Below are 18,746 nucleotides of genomic sequence, written 5' to 3' on the forward strand. Positions count from 1 at the left end.
TAATACTAAGACATTATTTGCCTATTCTCTAATGAGTGTACAACAGAATTTCCCAGAAGCTACGTGGCACTGTGATACGGCAGCATGCTGAATACAGAAGCAGAAAGGAGAATCCAGCTGTCTTCCACTAAGCCAGACATTAAAGAGATTTGCAAAAACATAAGACAAAGCTATCCTTCTTACTACTTTGTTATTTTGAAAAATATACTTAATGCTCAAAAGTGTTATTTATATTAATATCTAAGGGGTTTATTATTATTCTTAAGTAAATATATTGTCTAATTTTCAGTTTTACTATCTCACATGGTAAATACTGATAAATATGTCCCACATAAACAAAAACTCTTTAGGGCCTTTGATAACTTTTGAGAGTGTAGGGGGGCCTTGAGACCAAAACCAGTTGAAAACAGCTGATCTGGAAGGACTAAGAGTTTAGATTTAGAAGGGATCAGATCTAGGAGGATAAGGGTTAAAAAGTACCTGCTATAGTAGTAGGTTAGGTCTGTAAAATCCTCAGCACTAGTAAATTTGCTCTATACATGCCCAAACCAACAGCTCTTTATGTGAAGCTATTAACTGGACGTATCCAATTTTAACCCTTTCACTGGGAGACCCAGTAACTGAACATGGGCTTTTGAGTTAAAACACTTGTAAACAAAAACTCACAGTCCTTTTTTTTTTTTTTTTGCTCTTCCCTCCACCACTATCCTTAGGAAGTATCTTAAGCCTTATAAGCCTTGTTAAAAAAAAAAAAAAAAAAATGAATTCTCACCATTCTTTCCATTTAATGTGCAGAAAAGTAAGGTGCCAAACAAGTTTGTTGTTGTTTTTTATGAATTAGGTCTTAAACTAGTAGCTAGGCAACCAATCAAGTAGCCGTGACAACAGAAATAAAAGAAGCTTAATGATTACCTTCAGCCAGGAGCCTCCATACAGCACTGCATAGCTGCCCAGTGTTATTGGTTCAAATATAAAATCTAATGTTAACAAAACTTCAAGTTTTCTCTGATATTTCAGGAGTTTTGATCTTCATATGCTATTTTACAGAAACACTCTCACACGTATAAATAGAAATATTCTTTTCAAGGCAATATGCATGAAGCGTGTATCTCTAAGTAGACCTATCTCGTGATTTTAACATCCCCTTCATTCAAATTGATGTTTGAAACTCAGATGCATGGCTTGCTTTAGGTTTTAGGTAAAACTGCCTTGTCAATCTCACAGAGATGCAGGGAGCAAGTGAGACTCTGGACAGAGGGAGTGCTGGAGCAGAGAGATCTAAAGCTGGTCTTAGTTTCTTGATCTTCCAAACAGGAATAGTAATACCTACATCCCTGAGTGTGGAAAGGTTCAGCAGATATAATGTATATCACATTGGTTTTGAAGCTTAGAAACACTATAATAATATACATTGTGGTGATGTGAAAAGTACTACCTGCTTTTTAAAAGCTAACTACCGCTCTGCTTTGCAAACGAAGGCATTACAATTCGAATTTGTAAAATCTGTAATGTGTCCAAAACCGTCATGGCACAAGTTGCTGTTATCTGGGGAATAGGTTAACACGGAAAAAGGCACTGCAATTGAACACACAAGTCAACTGCTCCCAAAAACTACAACCCTGATGAATCAGTCCTATGTACATACACCTTTGGAAACAACAAAACCTCACTAGTCCACGGGCTCTAGGAGCTCATTTATTCCAAACACACTTTGCCAAATAATTTGCTCACAATCCTCTTTCACTTATTGTTGTGTAGCTGTATTGATCTTCTGTCTGAACCTATCCTGTTGTGTAACAATGAACATGTGAATCAACTGTGTAAATAACAAAGAGCTGTGGCAATTGACAATGTGAAACAGAAGACATCCAGCATGTTTTCCATTTCCAATAAAAGGGGGCAGTATTACATCAGTATATTACTGACGTACTGTTCTGATATTTTTGCAAAGTATGGTTGAGGAGCAAGAATCTATACTTGCAAAAATTGAACAAGTGCCTTTTTGAGCAAATAAGAACAAGTTTACAGGGCGCCTCAGTGATTGAATGATTACGTTCCTATGAGCTTGGTTGAAAAAAATATCATTTGGGCATGAGAGATGCATATAGTTAGCAAGAATCAGATTAAATATTTTCAAATATCATAGATTGAAATTTTGGTTTTTGGAAATATGTAAAAACATATATTCTGTTAGTAAAGACAAAAGCTCACTAGAACTCTAATATGATCCCACTTGAACATTATCATGTTGGTTATGGCCGGATTCTAGCAGGTAGCTGCTAGTGTTACTGGAAGTTACTGGATTCCAGTTACTGGAAGAATGAAAAAGAAAAATGCATATCTTAACTTTGTAAGAAGGTGCTGTTAGCTTCTCAGTAACCTTCGGCTCTATCTAAGACATTTTGGTCCCAGCGAACAGTAGGTTAACCCATTCACCACTGCAATATCAAAGAGTGAAAATTTAACACAATTAGGAATCATTTGACAACCTGTCTGGGGTCTTAAAGTAAGGATGGAATATTAACTGAGCATTCCCTGTGTCAGACGAGTGCTCTGAATGTTTTCCTTCGAACCAGTCCTTCAAGGAAGGGGTAAGGATCTCCATTTTACAAGTATGCTTATTGAGACTCACAGAGGTTAAGTAATTTAATTAATTAACACAGTAGCAGAACAGTACAGGATGCTACTAGGATCAATCCTAGAAACTGAGTCCCAGGATTAAGCAACTCTAATACACATGGTCTCCCCAATTTACCATGTGGCCTCTCACTGTGTTGCTGTTCCATCTCTCACCTCTGCTTTTGCCTCTTGGTCTCTATTAGCACCATTCAACCTTCACTTTCCTCACTGATAGCTTTCCAGGGGCAGAACCAATGGACATCGTGGCATGGAAGAATGACTTAGACCAGACAGGAGGTGACAAGTATGCAGGACGCAGGGGACTCAGCACTTTTATGCTTCATGGTTCTTGATTCATTTTACTGTCTTACTCCATCAAAGGTTTGAGATTGCCAATGTCAGAAGTACTTCTATGTGGAATAGCCTTAAAGATCTCATAGAAAATTAATAAATGAGTCCGGCACAGTTCTATAAATAAGAACATCATTGTCTAAGAATTAGGACAGCTGAAATTTCATTCCTGTTCTGCCATGAACCTACCATGTGACCATGGCAAGTCATTTTTATTCTCTAGGTCCCAGTTTTTCCATCAAATTGAAGTGATTAGGCCAGATCAAATGTAATGTCCCCTCCAATTCTTCCACGCCACACTTTTAATCCCATCAATGTACTTCAGAGACACTGTGATAGGAGTGTCCCTGGTAGCTTGCTTTGCCACTTGATAAGATCAAGCATTTTTCTTAAAAGATGCCCAGAAGGTAAGGGGAATGGCAATTCAGACCACAAGCATATAGATGTGTAATCTGCCTACTTATGAGCAACTCTGATCAGTAGGAAATCAATCTACTGGCTCATCAAGATCATTAAGATGAGCAAAATAACCAGATTCCCAAGTTACATAACAGCGATTCAGGAAAGCTCTAATCAATTACCGAGTCAGTACTCAAACATTAGGAAGGTCAGAGAAGTTACAGATCGCGCTTTAACACTGAAACGGCCCACTCTGCCTCACTTCTCTTCTGGCCAGATGCCCTTCGCTGAGCTCTAAGGATATTTAGAAGCAGGCTATTTAAAATTCTGCTGTGTATTGTCATGACTAAAATACTTTCTATCTTAGAGATGTCAAAACAACAAAATTTGGTAAGCAATTAGTCTATAATATGATCTAATTGCACTGGTACTTAGGGATAAAGATGGATGGTGTTCTTGGTGTGGAAAGCTAAAGCTGAGGGCAGTTAACTTAGACTTCTGCTGGCAGGACACTCACAGTCCACACACACAGGCTGTGTTGAAATGATGGAGCATAACAGCTCCTAAGGCGCCGTTACAGTCTATTGTCCCTACAATCTATATATTTAAAAGACCCTAAATATCCCGTGACACAGCCGACCAGAACAACTCCATCGGTGCCGTTCTGGCCAATCAAGTCAACAATGTTTCATTTTAAAGTGCTAAAATCAGGATTTACCCACTAAAATGAAATATGTCATGGGTAAACTTGTATTCAGATGGACATATATGTGAGCCTATACATGACAAAGAGACAGCACCCCATGCCTGTGTAGGAAATGTTTGTCCACACTTATCATACATACAAAGCATGTTTTATACACACCTCATGTTACTAAATGTCACAGAAACACTCTATGGTGGACATTCTGATGCTTTGCCCAGATCCCCCCCCACTTAGGACTGAGAGACTGACTCCCTCAGCTGCAGGGAATGTTGTTGGTAGCTAACCCACAGTTGTTGGCCCTCTTTGGAATTGCCTCAGCTAAAGAGAGTCGCCTCACCCAAAGTCATGTCCCCTGGCCAGGGTAGTCCTCATCCAATGATTGGTTGACACAAGTGTATGAAAGTTCATTCCCTCCACCCAATTTGGGACAATTCTGAATGACCATGGCAGCCTTGAAGCTTCCCATGGGGTTAACTGAAGCTTGACTGACACTGCACCATAGGCCAAGCCTGCTGGTGTCCTTTTCCTTCCACAGTGGCAGCTAGAAAGAGCGCATCCCAGTAGACATGCTCGCTAATGTCTATTTCTCACACTCCTTCTCAAGGAACCCAAATCTGTGATACATTCCTTTATAAAGACTGTCCAAATAAGACAGTGACAAGGTATGCTTAATAAATTATAGCATTTCATGACAGCAACACTGTGAAAAATTCTCTAAAACTATATTATGGGTTACAAAGAACAAATTCGTAAATCTAATTTATGGATCTCTATATTTAAGAAAACAGATAATTCCAAAGTGAACAATTCTGAAGACACTTAAATTGAATTTGTCACAATCCATTTCACCCATCTTATTGCACATTATATATTTACCCTCTTTGACCTCAGAAGAAAATCTGATCCTCACAAGTATCCCATGGTACCTCATAAAATAAAGATGGATATTTTGATTATGAGCGAGCCAAAGCTACTGTAATGCTGTTCTTAATTTACTCTTCTTTCTGCATCTAACCTAACAAGCAAGGACAGATATCAGCTCTAGAAACTCAACAAAGCCTGTAAACCCACAAAATACATGTTCAAAACAATGAACTTACTGGGAAGCAGATCATGTTAAGGAGGTCTTGGGAACTCTCCTTGTACATAGAGGAATATAATGGATTCTTCCATTATGTTTGTCTTTTCCAGTGCCTAAAATGCAACCCCAGTAAAGTCATCTACAGAGACAGCTCTCTTCAACTAGGAAACCAGAGTTTTCTGGTTCTGCAGAAACTACTTTCCCACTTATCCTCAGGGGCTCCATTATATTCAGTGTGACATATTTTAGGTCAAATTTGGATTTATTAATTTTTTTTAATTTAATCTCTCATCTCTTTCCCATGTCTTACAAAGCAAAACAAGGTCATTTCAGTACCTCAGACTTCTCCCTTCCAAGTGAATTAAGAAAAGTCAATGAATAACATTTAACATTAACTTCTAGTATTTGAAGTTAATAGTGTCTTAAGTTTGAACACTAACTCCAACTGATGATACAAATTCAACAATACAGAGTCATGGTGTCAGACAAATCGAGATTCATTGCTGGAAGCAATGTACACCCAGTGCCAATTTACTACTAGGTGTGGTGCACGTGGATTAGGATGCTCTCTTCCAAGCCTGATTGGAATGACAGATGGCCTTCAGTGAATGGCAGAGTTGCTGCAACAATACTGAATTTATTTCTCCCTACTCCCTCAAACTAAATGGCAGAGGGACACATTATGTTTTAAAGATTCTCTATGCTAGCATTCTGAAAAAAAATTTCTAGATGCATTTTTCCAAGAAATATTTCATTCAGAGCATTAATCAAAAGCAAATGATTTTCATAACTTAATAACAGAATGGTTATTTAAATTAATTTTTTTTTTTTTTTTTTTTTTTTTTTTAGTGGAATGAAGTTTCTGAGATGTATTAATTCTAAATACATTTTATCTAGCCCAGTGATTTTTCAGCTAGGGGCCCTAGTCTCCTTCCTCCCCCAACAGAAGACATTTGGCAATGTCTGGAGACATTTTGGGTTGTCAGCAAAGGGAGGGGTGTTACTAGCGTCTAATGAGTAGGGGCCAGATAGTAACCCCCACCATGACAAAGAATTATCAAGTCAAAGGAAAAAAAAAAAGTCAATAACACTGAGATTGAGAAACCCTGGTCTAATCTAATTAACCTCAAGTTTCCATAGCTTTGGGTAGCAACTCAGTTGGAAGAGAGTTTAACTATGTGAGTTAGCCAAAATTCCAAAATCTGAAAAATCTGCTGTTTCTTTCTTTTGATCTTCCAATTATTGTGTGAGGACCTCTTAACTGTGACAAAATAGTATATTTGTTCTCTATATCAAGGTCACCTGTGATTTAGTTAAAAGGGATAGGAAACATAACAGAATTCCCACACTACCAGGAGCCATACTAGGTGCTTTCACATCCATCTTACTTCATTGTAACTCACGTTATTATCCTCATATTATAGATGAAGAAACTGAGATTCAGGGATCAAGTAATTTGGTAATCAACTTACCAAATATCACACAGATGGTAAGTGACAACTCAGTGACTACTATTCCAAGTGAGAATATTTATTTCAAAACTCATTAATACTTTCTCATATATACAAAGAAAATGTCAGAATCACTAATGGTTGTTACTACTCAAAGAAAACTTTGGAATCATTAATAGTTAATGGGATAAAGAGGATAAGTAAATTTTTACCATATATTTTTCTGTATTAAGATTTCCAATAAACATATTACTTTCATTTGAAAACTAATAAATTAAAAAAATTTCAAATACATCATTGACGTCCTTTTCAGATTAATTTTAGGATTAACCCTTGACAAAAGAGAAAAGTGAATGGTCCCAAGTTTATGTAACTGGTCTGTTGTTGTTAACCCCATTTCTCACTCAATATCTCTACGCCAAAACTTCTTTGCTCACTCAGATCCCCCAAAAGGATCTTATAACATAATTCACATCAAGATTTAATATGTTATTTCATGGTGTTCTCACTGAGAATATAACATCAAAGACTAAAAGATTGACTCTGTGTTTATCTCTAATATCAGAATGGTAGAAGAGATTTGGGGGCAAGGATCTTCTACTCCTGTGGTCCTGAGACCTCACTCTATATGTAACTATCTATCTAGGCAGATCTTAAAGGGGTTCTGTCTTGTGAGGATGGGGCACTTAAGTTGATTAAGCAGATCCAGTGAATGGTGTGTGCATGATGAGGCCCAAGTATATAAAAGTTTATGGCTTAACAGGCACCAAAAGACCCATATTTTCCCAAATAGTTTCTCTCCTACCTGATCTGAACCTCCTACCAAGAGGATCAATAAAGGCAAAGGGGGTCCAATAGTGACCAATTTTTATTGATGGTTTGATGTTAACCTTCATAAGTCAGTGCAATGAGGACACAATGAAATTCTTCACTAAGCTTTGGGAAATCAACAATGGCTTCCTACTCTATGTAAGGACTGATCACATTCATAGTTTGAGAATTCTATCATACGTCCATCCCCTTAAACTCCTTCCCAGCCCAAGAACTCCAGTCATCTGCTAGAATGGCTAAAGAGTATAGGAGATCAATGAAGAATTAGAGGTTAATTTAACATGAGGAATGGTTCTGTATCCCACTGTAATTGGTTGAATTGTGTCCCCCAAAAAGATATCTTCAAGTCCTAACCCTTGGTCCCTATGAATGTGAACTTAAATGGAAACAGGGTCTTTGCGGATGTGATCAAATTAAAATGAGGTCACACTGGATTAGAGTGGACCCTAAACTCAATGACTAGTGCCTTTCTAAGAAAAGGGAGATTGGGACACACACACACACACACACACACACACACACACACACGCACACACTGAAGACAGCCGTGTGGAAAGAAGCAGAAATTGGAGTGATGCAGCTATAAGGCAAGGAATGGCAAAACTTGCCAGAACCATCAGAAACCAGGATGAGGCAAGGAAGGAATCTTTCTTAGAATTTTCAGAAGTAGTAAGGCCCAAGCAACACATTGATTTTAAATTAGTCTCCAGAATAGGGAGAAAATAAATCGGTATTTTTTTAAGCCATCTAGTTTGTGATCACTTGTTACAGCTTTAGGAAATGAATACATCCAAAATCTCAGACTGTCACATCACCCTGCATTTTGAAGAGGAAACAAAGAAAAATAAATGACACCCTGGTTATAGCTATATATTCAAATATTTAAGTAACAGTACACACGACCTTATACTTGTCTCATGATTTTTCCACATGATAGTTAAAGACTCCTTCTAGGAAATAGGAAAGTGTAAGTTTATTAGAAAGAATGGAGTCTAACATAGCACCCATGCTAGAGCTAGCAAGGATGGAAACAAAGAGGAGACTCTTGGTCCTAACTTAATAAGTTATTTTCAGCCTACACCAAATAAATGTATGAATGGAAATAACTTTTAAATTTATTCTAAAACCATTACCAAAGACACTGCCCATTGTGCTACTCATTTGTCCCTCTACAGTTCTCATTAAAAACAAACAAACAAAAAACAAAAACAAAAGAAAACAAAAAACCTTTCAGAATATGGCACTGGGAAAATACAGTCATCTCTTTTTAAAAAATGGCATGTTTCACTTATTCATCAGATAATCAGAATTTCCCCCCGAGTGTGCTACAACGGCCTCTCAACTGGTCTGCCTGTTTCCATTCTTAACTTCCGGGAGTCTATTCAGAATAATCCTTTTATATGTAAATCACACCCTGTTTCTGCCCTGGACAAAACCCATCTGGGGATTCCCATCACTCTTAGAATAAAATGCAAATCCTTTCCAGGGCCTACAGGGTCTAGCATGTCACCCCAGGCTATCACTTTGTCCAACCGCTCTTCCTCCTTGGGCTCATCTTGTCACAAGGGTCTCTGTGTTGCTGGTACACTCTAAGGGCCTCTCCACGCATCACCCCTGCTACCCGCATGCTCTTCCTTCTGCTCTTCACCGGGCCTGCCCATGGCTTCACTGAGGTCTCCTTCAAGTGTCATTTCCGCACAGTGTCCTTTCCGCCCCGTCTAGACGAACACTCTCTAAATCCTTACTTAACTTGCTTCTATTTCTCTCAGGGCTTTTATTCACCTCCTGATATTACTGACATTGTATCATCTATTAATCGTTGATCTCCTGGTCATCTGTGCTCCCCCCTCATAGCAGGGGCTCCGTGAGAGCTGGGATTTTTGTCTGGTTTGCTCGCTGTTGTATCTCCTACGCCAAGAAGAGTGTCTACTACAGAATAAGCACTTGATACATAATTTGTTGAATCAAAAAATAAATGAGTGCATCCGTAAGTTGTTTTGTTTTATTTTTTGCCCTGGTTAATAAGAAACTTAGTAATAAATTCAATGGTGAGTCATAGTAAAACAGTAGCCTTCATCATGAGTATATACTCTTCTTCCTCTTTCTATTCCCGTTCTAATCACCTCATAAATGAAACATTTTACATCTTTTGTAATGGGACAGAAAAACACCAATAGGCAGGTAGGGTGAATGCCAGGTTGGGTACCTGGTTGGGTGCGTGGGAGGCAACCCCACAGTAAATGGGAAAGAGTGTATGTGTTCATTGGCAGTAATGCTTGAAAGTGATAAAAAAAACAGCCCCCAAGCTAGAAGCCCAGCTCTTCGGCTGCCTGGAAAGAGCCAGATGAGAATAAGCCAATGGGTTTAATATTGCCAGTGAAGGAGGGAAGCAAGTTTTACCTTTTCATTCCTGCAGTTGTTCAGCCCCATATTATTCATGGAGGACAGTTTCCCATCAACACCATGCGGCTGTTGCTGCTGTTGCTCCCGCTGGATCTGCTCTCGCATCTTCCGAGCCTCCTGAATGGCTTTCATCACTGTGTCCTGATCTCCAAACAGGGCAGGGGAGTTGAGACTGGACAGGATATCTGCATACACAGGATGCTTTATTAGAAGCTAATGAGGTTAGACGCTAACAAAATACTGCCACTACCCACTCCCCCGTAGAGTGCTGCATTCTCTGAGCAAGGAAGGGGTGTGTTTGCTCTTAAGAAAACCGTAGTACGGGTCTCCTGGGTGTCTCAGTTGGTTAGGCCACTGCCTTCGGCTCAGGTCGTGATCCCAGGGTCCTGGGATCGAGTTCCACATTGGGCTCCTTGCTCAGTGGGAAGCCTGCTTCCCTCTCTGCCTCTGTCTGCCACTCAGCCTGCTTGTGTGTACTCTCTCTCTCTCTGACAAATAAATAAATAAAATCTTTAAAAAGAAAAGAAAAGAAAACCGTAGTACTATACAGAGAGCACCGGGAAACCAAGACTTGCTGGCCTTTCAGCCCTTGGAGGATACCCCAGCACTCCAGTTAATCTGGGCCCTATCACCCTACCTTCTCACAGAGGAAGGTTCCTAGATTCCAGCTGCCAACGTGTGTGTGTGTGTGTGTGTGTGTGTGTGTGTGTGTGTTCTGGTGAGATCTAACAATTAGTAGGGGAGTAGTAGGGAAGAAGGGGGTTTGGAGAGGAACAGAGATATCTATTCAGGAAGCCTGGTACACTGAGTATACTAATGCAGGAAAGCGGTTTCTGGCCTAGCAGGAAAATTCTGTGAGTCTACATGTGTACTTCAGCGACATCTTTATCTGTGTGTTCTTATGTCCACTGCAGGAGAGAGGGGGCGGGAAGGAACGCGCTGCACTCTCCATTCCCCAATCACTGGCTGGTTAATGAAGCATTCTACTCACCATGCTGCCTCAGTTATTTACCCAGAGAATGACAACCCATTCCCTACCCCGAGCCGAACACCTACTGCTCTCGGCTCCCTGTCTTCCTGAGGGGGAGGCTGTGTGTGTGGGAATGGTTTTCACATCAGTACAAAGCTTCAAATAAAGTGAGAACAAATATTTACTTTCGTTATATTCCATACAACTCAGACAGGAAAAAAAAAAATTAAACTGCCTAATTTTCTTCAGTATCTTGCATTTTATTGTGGGTTAAAATTAATACTTTACACAAGCTTTTCCAATTCTTAGACCAAAAGAAGGCAACTGCTTGCTGACTGATCGATTTCAGCTGCTGTGGTCAAGTTTAATGCAATCCACTTGTTTGTATCCTCGTATGAACATTTCATCACACATGCATATGTGTCCACACGCATACACCTCAGACAGGACAGAGGAAGCAAGACTAGAGTCAAATCCACACCATGCATGTGTGTGTGTGTGTGTGTGTGTGTGTGTGTGTGGTACATGTGTATATGCGTGAGTCTAGAAAAAATTCCCAAGGCTATCTATAGTAAATTGTTTAATGGTCAAACAGTTGCTTCTTAGGATATAGAAAACCCCTCGGCGTTTGCTCTGGAGCTTTTCTGATAAAAACCAAGCATAACATTTCTATCCAATACCATCTGAACGAAATTGTGATTGCTTCAGCCCATTTCTAGCTTATGATCTAAGAAATCTGCTCTGCTGATGTATAAACTCTCTAAGAGCAGGGCCTGTGACATACTCATCTTTGTCCCTCACAATGCCCAGTAGAGCAAACAAATACCATCTAAACAAAATTCAGAAGTGGACAATGGGAAAGCCATTAAAGCCATTTCAAGATCAAGCCTATTATTTGTCCCTAAATTGGCTTTTTTTTCTTTCCTCTCTCTAATCTCACAACTTCCGACAACCCAGCCACCATATTCACATACTGGAAATGACTCCCTTCTTTCTCCCACACGAATTTCACAGACCTGGAGTGAAAACCTCCCGGTCCCCTGCAGAGGCAGCCAGACTCAAAATGAGAATAGGCTGCTTTATGGATCCTAATATCCCAAGTTTTAATGAGGAAGAGGTACATCTCCCCATTAGAAGATTTACTTAAACCCAACACAGTACAGCAAATACTCCAACTGCGAATTCACAAAAAATGAACACTGAGTTTATTTAACACAGGTGAGAGGACCCAGATTCTAGTCTTGGCTTTACTCATTCATAGCTCCATGGCATTGGGCAAGCCATTTTACCTGTAAGAATCCATATACTTCATCATACAATGAGGGTAATAATGCACTATGTCATCAGATGAAAAATCAGATGAGATAATATAGTCAAAAATGGCTTTTCAGCTGCAAATGGTTACACGTAACACATTATTTCGTTTATTATAATAAGCGTTTCAGGCTCCAGGACTCAATAAGGCAAGGAAGGTAATGCGGTGAAGAAACGTAGTTCTGAGCCCCCAATCCCTTGTTATCTCTGTGTCTCATATGAAAATTAAGAGGCTCAGTAACAACAAATAATACTTATTTGGCACTCGGCTGCCGACAAATGCTTTCACCTTTATTGTTTCATTCCACATGTATATGTAAATGTGTTGGTATTGGTTCAGTCTAGTTTTTTTTAGATTGTATGCCTTTGAGGTGCCAGACACTGTGCTAGGCATTTTATATGCATTTTCCTCCCTGAATTCTCATAACAAACTACGAGCTAGGTAATAATATTCCGCTCTAAGAGATTAGGAAACTGAGTTCAAAAATATTAAGTAACTTTCCCAGGGTCCCATAACAAGTAAGTGTAGGCTCTGAGTCCAAGTCTGTCTGATGCCAAAACCCATGTTTTGCCTCTATACTTCTCACTGGGCTGAGTGTCCCTGGAGATACTTGGCAATATATCAGAGTGTTAGAAGCCTGAAGATCATTCTGACATATCTTATCAGATATTAATTTTATTTCATATTATGTCATTGAAGTGTGTGTGTCATTCACATTTGTTTTAATGCAAAACTAATATGGGATAAAATGCAAAATTCACACACATTTTAAAAAGAAAATATAAAACTTCAAAGAAACTTTGGACTTTTGGCAGGCAGTTTGGAGGCCAGGTTCCTTTAGGCCCTTGGAGGGTTCATGATCATTCTTGTCTGCCTAGAGTTACTTCAGTGGCAAGGCATTAACCAAGCACAGAAATCCCCAAGTCTCTGATTTGCTGCATCTAACGGAGGGCCTCTAAAGAACCCATCCCAGCAGTATTTATGTTATGACCTTTTCTAAAAGTTCTAATCACCCAAGATACCAAGAGGGGTCACGTTTCTAGAAAGGATTTTACTTTTACTTTTTCTTTTCTTCCCCCTTGGACTAAGGACCACTTTGGAAACAGGCATCAGTCATCCCTGAACAGGTTTGCTTTCTTTCACCTAATTCAGAAATCTCTTCGTGTTGTTGACCTTTCCATTTACCTAAAGAGGATCCTCTTCCCAAGCTTCCTCCGATGGGGCTGGGGATGCTGCTTTTGTTAGGCAGATTAACGGGGCTGGTTTTGCTGGCTGGGAAGAGGCTCTGGGTGGGAGATGTTGGGGACTTCACAGGCTCCGCTGTCTTGGGTCGGGAAGAGAGATTTAGCGGCTGTGCTGCTGCTTCATCCTACAAGAGTTTAACATAAATAATTATTAAAAAAAAAAAAGACAAATGAAGCACATTATCACTTAGTAAGCCACAGTTATTTTACACCTCAGAGACAATGCCACATTCTCCTACAATAATAACAAAAGAAGCTAATTATCTACCTCCTTGAAGATTCATCGGAAGGAAACCTCATTAATTTCCCTGTGTTATGCTTCTATTTACATTAACTGTGTAGTTGGATCATTCTTTTTGCCAAATTAAAATCTGAATTAGCTCACATTACAGCTTAATTTCCTAATGTGTTTTCAAGGATCTAAATTAACCTAGGGCATTTACAAAGAATTATTTAAAATTTCAGCAGCTCTGTAGTGCTTTTGTGTTATTCTCTCTGAAAAGTTCCTGCAACTATAAATAGGCTCTGCAGCTAATTTTTTAATATATATTTTAAATCAAACAATGGCAAGTACTTTAAAAATGGAAACACAGGCTTCTTCTGCTCTCCTGGGACTCTGCCCAGGGAGCCACATGCCACAGCATGGTTTCTATGTGGCTTTCTGGGTGTGGACACCCCTCATGGTCTAAATTCTGGTCTCTATTCAGGTTTAAAATTAATTTTTGCAAAGAGCAAGCACACATTATAATTATGTTTTACATACCATGCTATATGTAATTTATTTTTCATGTCTAAAGTGATGTCTCTTTATATTCTTTGCTATGTATATTTACAGAATGTCTATTTTAAGATGCCTGTCCTTCTATACTGGGCACAGTATTCAAGTATCTGACTTGTAACTCTAGTGTAACCAGGAGCTTGAAAGCTAAACTCCTTGCCTTTGTCTCGTTCATCCTGTAGTTAAAGACATATAACAACATGTCCATTGTTTTAGAAACTTAGTTGTAATATAAACATAATCATTTAAATGTTCAGTTTTAAGATCTATATTATTGTGTTCTACAGTAAAATTGTCAGCAAATGTTAACTTCTGAGAAGGCACAGAGAATTTTATTAATGTCACTTTTTAGAACACAATAGAGCTTGGAAACAGAACATCCTCCCCTTTTGGAGGAGAGCCTGATCCTAGCTAATCTCTAAGTTCTCCCCTAGTACCATGGTCATTTAAGACAGGACAGAAAGAGATTCCAGAAAAGGCTACTCAGGAGGAAGATTAGAGAACACAGAAACAACATGGACAGAGAAGCCAGTATGTACACCAAGCACTGTGCTAGATATTTTCACATATATTAGTTCATTTAACTATAAGTCTATAAGTCTATGAGGGTGGGCAGTATTCACAAAGGAGGAAGGGTCAGAGTGACAAAATCATTGTTCAGAGTCATACATGGAAGGACAACATTTGACTCTAGTTTATTGGACTCCAAATCCCAGATCCCTTTTCTATTAAACTATCAAAGAAAATAAGTCATTTGATAATGTAGTGAATTTTTTTTTTGTCTTGGTGGGAAACAGATAATCTGGCACATCTCTGTTGCAAGGTACATTTATCTTTCTATCTGGACATAGGATGCAGTCTTAGGAAACACGACTGCATCATTATGCATGTCAAAAATATCTTATGTGCTTGATTACAGTTTACTTCTCTTTACTCTTCACTCAAAGGATATTTAGACTAATTAGTTCCTTTACTTCTATCTAAATAATAGTGACTTATATGCTAGGTATCTAGTTTTCTCCATGTTTGTTTTATTTGGGGTTCACTGAGCTTTTTAGGTATCTGAGTTCAGTCTGTTCTTCAAAGTTGGAAAATTTTCATCCATTACTTCTTCAAATATATTTTTCTGTTCCTTCCTTTTCCTTCTGGGGTTCTGGGCACACACATTAGGCCAGTTGATGTCTCACAGCACTGACAGTCTTCTTTCTATATATTTCATTTGGGATAGTTTCATCATTCTGTCATCAAGTTCACTAATCTTTCCTTCTCTGATGTCTGGTACTAGTCCAGTACAATTTTCATCTCAAAAACTATAATTCTCAGGTGCCTGATGGCTCAGCTCAGTTCGTTAAGCATCTGCTTAGGCTCAGGTCATGATCCCAGAGTTCTGGGATCGAGCCCTACATTGGGCTCCCTCCTCAGTGGAAAGCCTGCTTCTCCCTCTCCCTCTGCCAGTCCCCCTTCTAGTGCTCTCTGTCAAATAAATTAATTAAAAACAAAAACAAAGACAAAAACAAACAAATACCATATTTCTCATCTCCCAGACATTCCATGGATGTGTTCTACGTCCTACCTTATAATGCTCATGTTTTCTTCTATCTTCTTAAACATATGGAGCTTATAACATCTATTTTTCTCAGCTTTGAATATACCCTGATTATTTATTTTTATAATTCAATGATTGCCACTTCTGCCAACAATGCTGCTGGGCAGGGATGGGAAGCATCTACCAACTCCCAATCACATAAATTCTTTTTCACCATGGCAGGCCCAATATTGGTTCTCATAGCATGCCCTGGCCTGACAGAAATTTCATGGGTGTTTTCTAGGAGGAAGATTTGCTTATCTCTTCATTTGGCTATAGCTCGGTGACTCTGCAGTAGCTGTCTTAACTACTAACTCTATCATCTGTGCCATTTTGGGATCTGTTTCTATTGATTGATTTCTCTCCCTATTATTATTCATATTTTTTTGCTTTTATAAAAGCCTGGTAATTATTGAATGGATACTACACACTATGAATTTTACATTGCTAGATGTTGGAGTTCATGTTCGTGAATTCTTTCAAATATTTGGGACTTTGTTCTGAGACAGAAAAGTTTGGCCCTTTCTAGGCTTGCTTTTAAGTTTGTGAGGTAGGTTCAGAGAAGCCACTAATCTAGGGATAATTTGGCCTTATTACTGAGGTATCACCCTTTGGGCAATACTACTTGATACCCCTTATTGTCAGAAGATCTTTCCAATCTGGCTAAGGGGAGCACAAATCATTCTCAGTCATTTGTGAATCTTGCAGGTGCTTTGCCTGCTACCTCTGGTATTTTCCTCAGGCCTCAGAGAGTTTCCTCATATGCATATGCCGATCAATACTCAGCTAAATACAGGGGAATCTCCTACAGATTTTCAGTATTGTCTCGGTGTGCAGCTCTCTCCTCCTTGGTACTCTACCTCACAAATTCTGCCTACCTTGGTATCCCAAAACTCTGAACTCTATGTCTCTACTCAGAGAGCCTGCCATGTTCCATGTAGGTACCTGTCTTTGCACTATGACCTAGAAACTACCTCTAGACAGTAAGCTGGAATAACTGTAGTACTTGCCTCACTTGTTTATCTTCTCTCAGGAATCACTGTCCTCTAGTCGTATTGCAAATGTCTGAGAATCATTGTTTCATATATTTTGTCCTGTGTTTCAGTTGCTTAAGCTGGAGACTAAATCTGATCCCTATTCCTCCATTACAGCTGAAAATGGAAATTCTCTAGGTATTTAATTAGGCTCTCTTTTGTTATACAAATGGATAGTTCAATTACAACCGCCATCACCAGCACCACCATCATCTTCATCAGATCATCATCATCAGAATCATCACTATACTTACATTTATGGAATACTCACTATATGCTAGAGGGTTCAAGACCCATAATATTAACTCTCATTTTTCAGAGCAGAAAACTAAGGCTGAAAGAAGTAACTTGCCCAAAGTGACACAGATGGTAAAAGTGGTAGAACTAAAATTTGAACCAAAAAAATTATGATTTCTGATGTTGATAATTATAGTAGATAAAAATTCCAAGTGAAAGAAGGTATATAAGACTATCTATGTTTAATTTTGCTACCTTCCCCAAAATATGCCCTATGTCATGTGGTCATGTTATATACAGAGGGAAAGCAATGATTATAGACAGAATAATATTTTAGTGACCATAATCAATTCAATTACCAATTCATGAAATTATTCTCAGAACTTCTTCAGTAATAGGTAGAATCTATTTTTTTAAATTGAAAAAACTTGCTTCATGCCTTGATCTATATATTTTTACCCACACATACAATAAACAATATAGTAAGCATAAAGAATGTTTCCTTTGTTATTAACAAAAAATATAGTCAAGTCAAATTATATAGAGAACTCCCTAAGAATATGCATGTGGTCAAGTGAGTAATAAAACTCAGTTGGCCCACAAAGCTGGAATGGTAAAAGCAGATGTAAACTTGAATTTAACCAGGGAACATTTTACTCATCCAGTAAAGGCTTGGTTTGGTGCAGTTCCATTTGGCCAACTCACTTACAAAATGACTTTTTCATGTTAAAATATCTAATACCCAATATCTGAAGTAAAAAATGTTTGATATGTTCATATTCTAACAACTATAATTAAACAAAGTGCTTTGGTTTGAGTTGTAGTGTTCTGACTCTTATTCACAAACAGAAATTCTTGGAACACAAAAGACACAGCCTGTTTCCATAAGTAATGTTATCTTATTAAATGTAAGCTGCCTATTGTCATACCTCAATACTTCTAACAACAAAGCATAAATGTCATCTATTTCTCTGGAGAATTTAAAGCATGGGTGGCATTAAATTAATTCCTATCTGCACATTATAGAAAATAAAATAATTTCAGTGGTTTTGTAGCATTTGATGCTGTTTTGTTGGCCTTAGATGTTTCCCTTGTGAAAATTTAATAATTGCAAAGTTTCTCCAAATGTAGTACTTTGGGTACATTATTGTAATGTATTATTGTAATGCCTCTCTGCTTATCATATGCCTCTAAGTAGATAAGTCAATGATACAAAGCAATTGTTTCTCTGAACTACATTATAAAAACCAACCAGTACCCCCTATAGGTACCAGCTGCAACACAAAGTTGGAGCATATCATCCATTTTCCTCTGTCGCCAAATACTGCCCAGGTGCCACGTTTTAAGACACTGAGAATTAGTGAGGAAAGGCCTCTACCACTGTCCCAGCCATAAGCTGGGAGAGCCTGTCTATCCTCTCAACCACGAGGCATCAAAAAATGAAGAGATAATGACACCACTCATGCCTCAGAGCCCACATTAACTATTCCTGAAGGAGAGACCTTTATCAACAAACTATATGAAGTTCAGCCATAGATTCTTTTCCGTCCCCTTTTTCTTCAATCTAAAGTTTTGAGAACCTCCTTTCCTGATACTATAAGTTGGCTCCCACCTGTTTAAGGAACTTTGAGAGAAAGTGTCACAAGTCTATGACAAAGACCGGCAATAAAACCACGTCCATTCATGCCAGTGAACATTAAAAAATAAAAGCCAGAATCCAAAGGGGAAAAACTCCTGAGAAG

General features: G+C 38.6%; 1 protein-coding gene across 21 annotated transcripts in view; it reads right to left on the reverse strand.

The window, feature by feature from the left end:
• Positions 1 to 18,746, reverse strand: part of SOX6 (SRY-box transcription factor 6) — a 607,305-nt gene that overhangs the window by 66,539 nt on the left and 522,020 nt on the right. For all 21 annotated transcript variants that reach the window (XM_032360340.1, XM_032360336.1, XM_032360356.1 and 18 more), the window contains 2 exons: positions 13,312 to 13,495; positions 9,839 to 10,026 (listed from right to left, as the gene is read on the reverse strand). In XM_032360340.1, coding sequence (XP_032216231.1) covers positions 9,839 to 10,026; positions 13,312 to 13,495 — 372 coding nt within the window. The remainder of the gene's footprint in view (positions 1 to 9,838; positions 10,027 to 13,311; positions 13,496 to 18,746) is intronic.

The sequence above is a fragment of the Mustela erminea genome, chromosome 9, assembly GCF_009829155.1.
Source record: "Mustela erminea isolate mMusErm1 chromosome 9, mMusErm1.Pri, whole genome shotgun sequence".
Classification (NCBI taxonomy): Eukaryota; Metazoa; Chordata; class Mammalia; order Carnivora; family Mustelidae; genus Mustela; species Mustela erminea.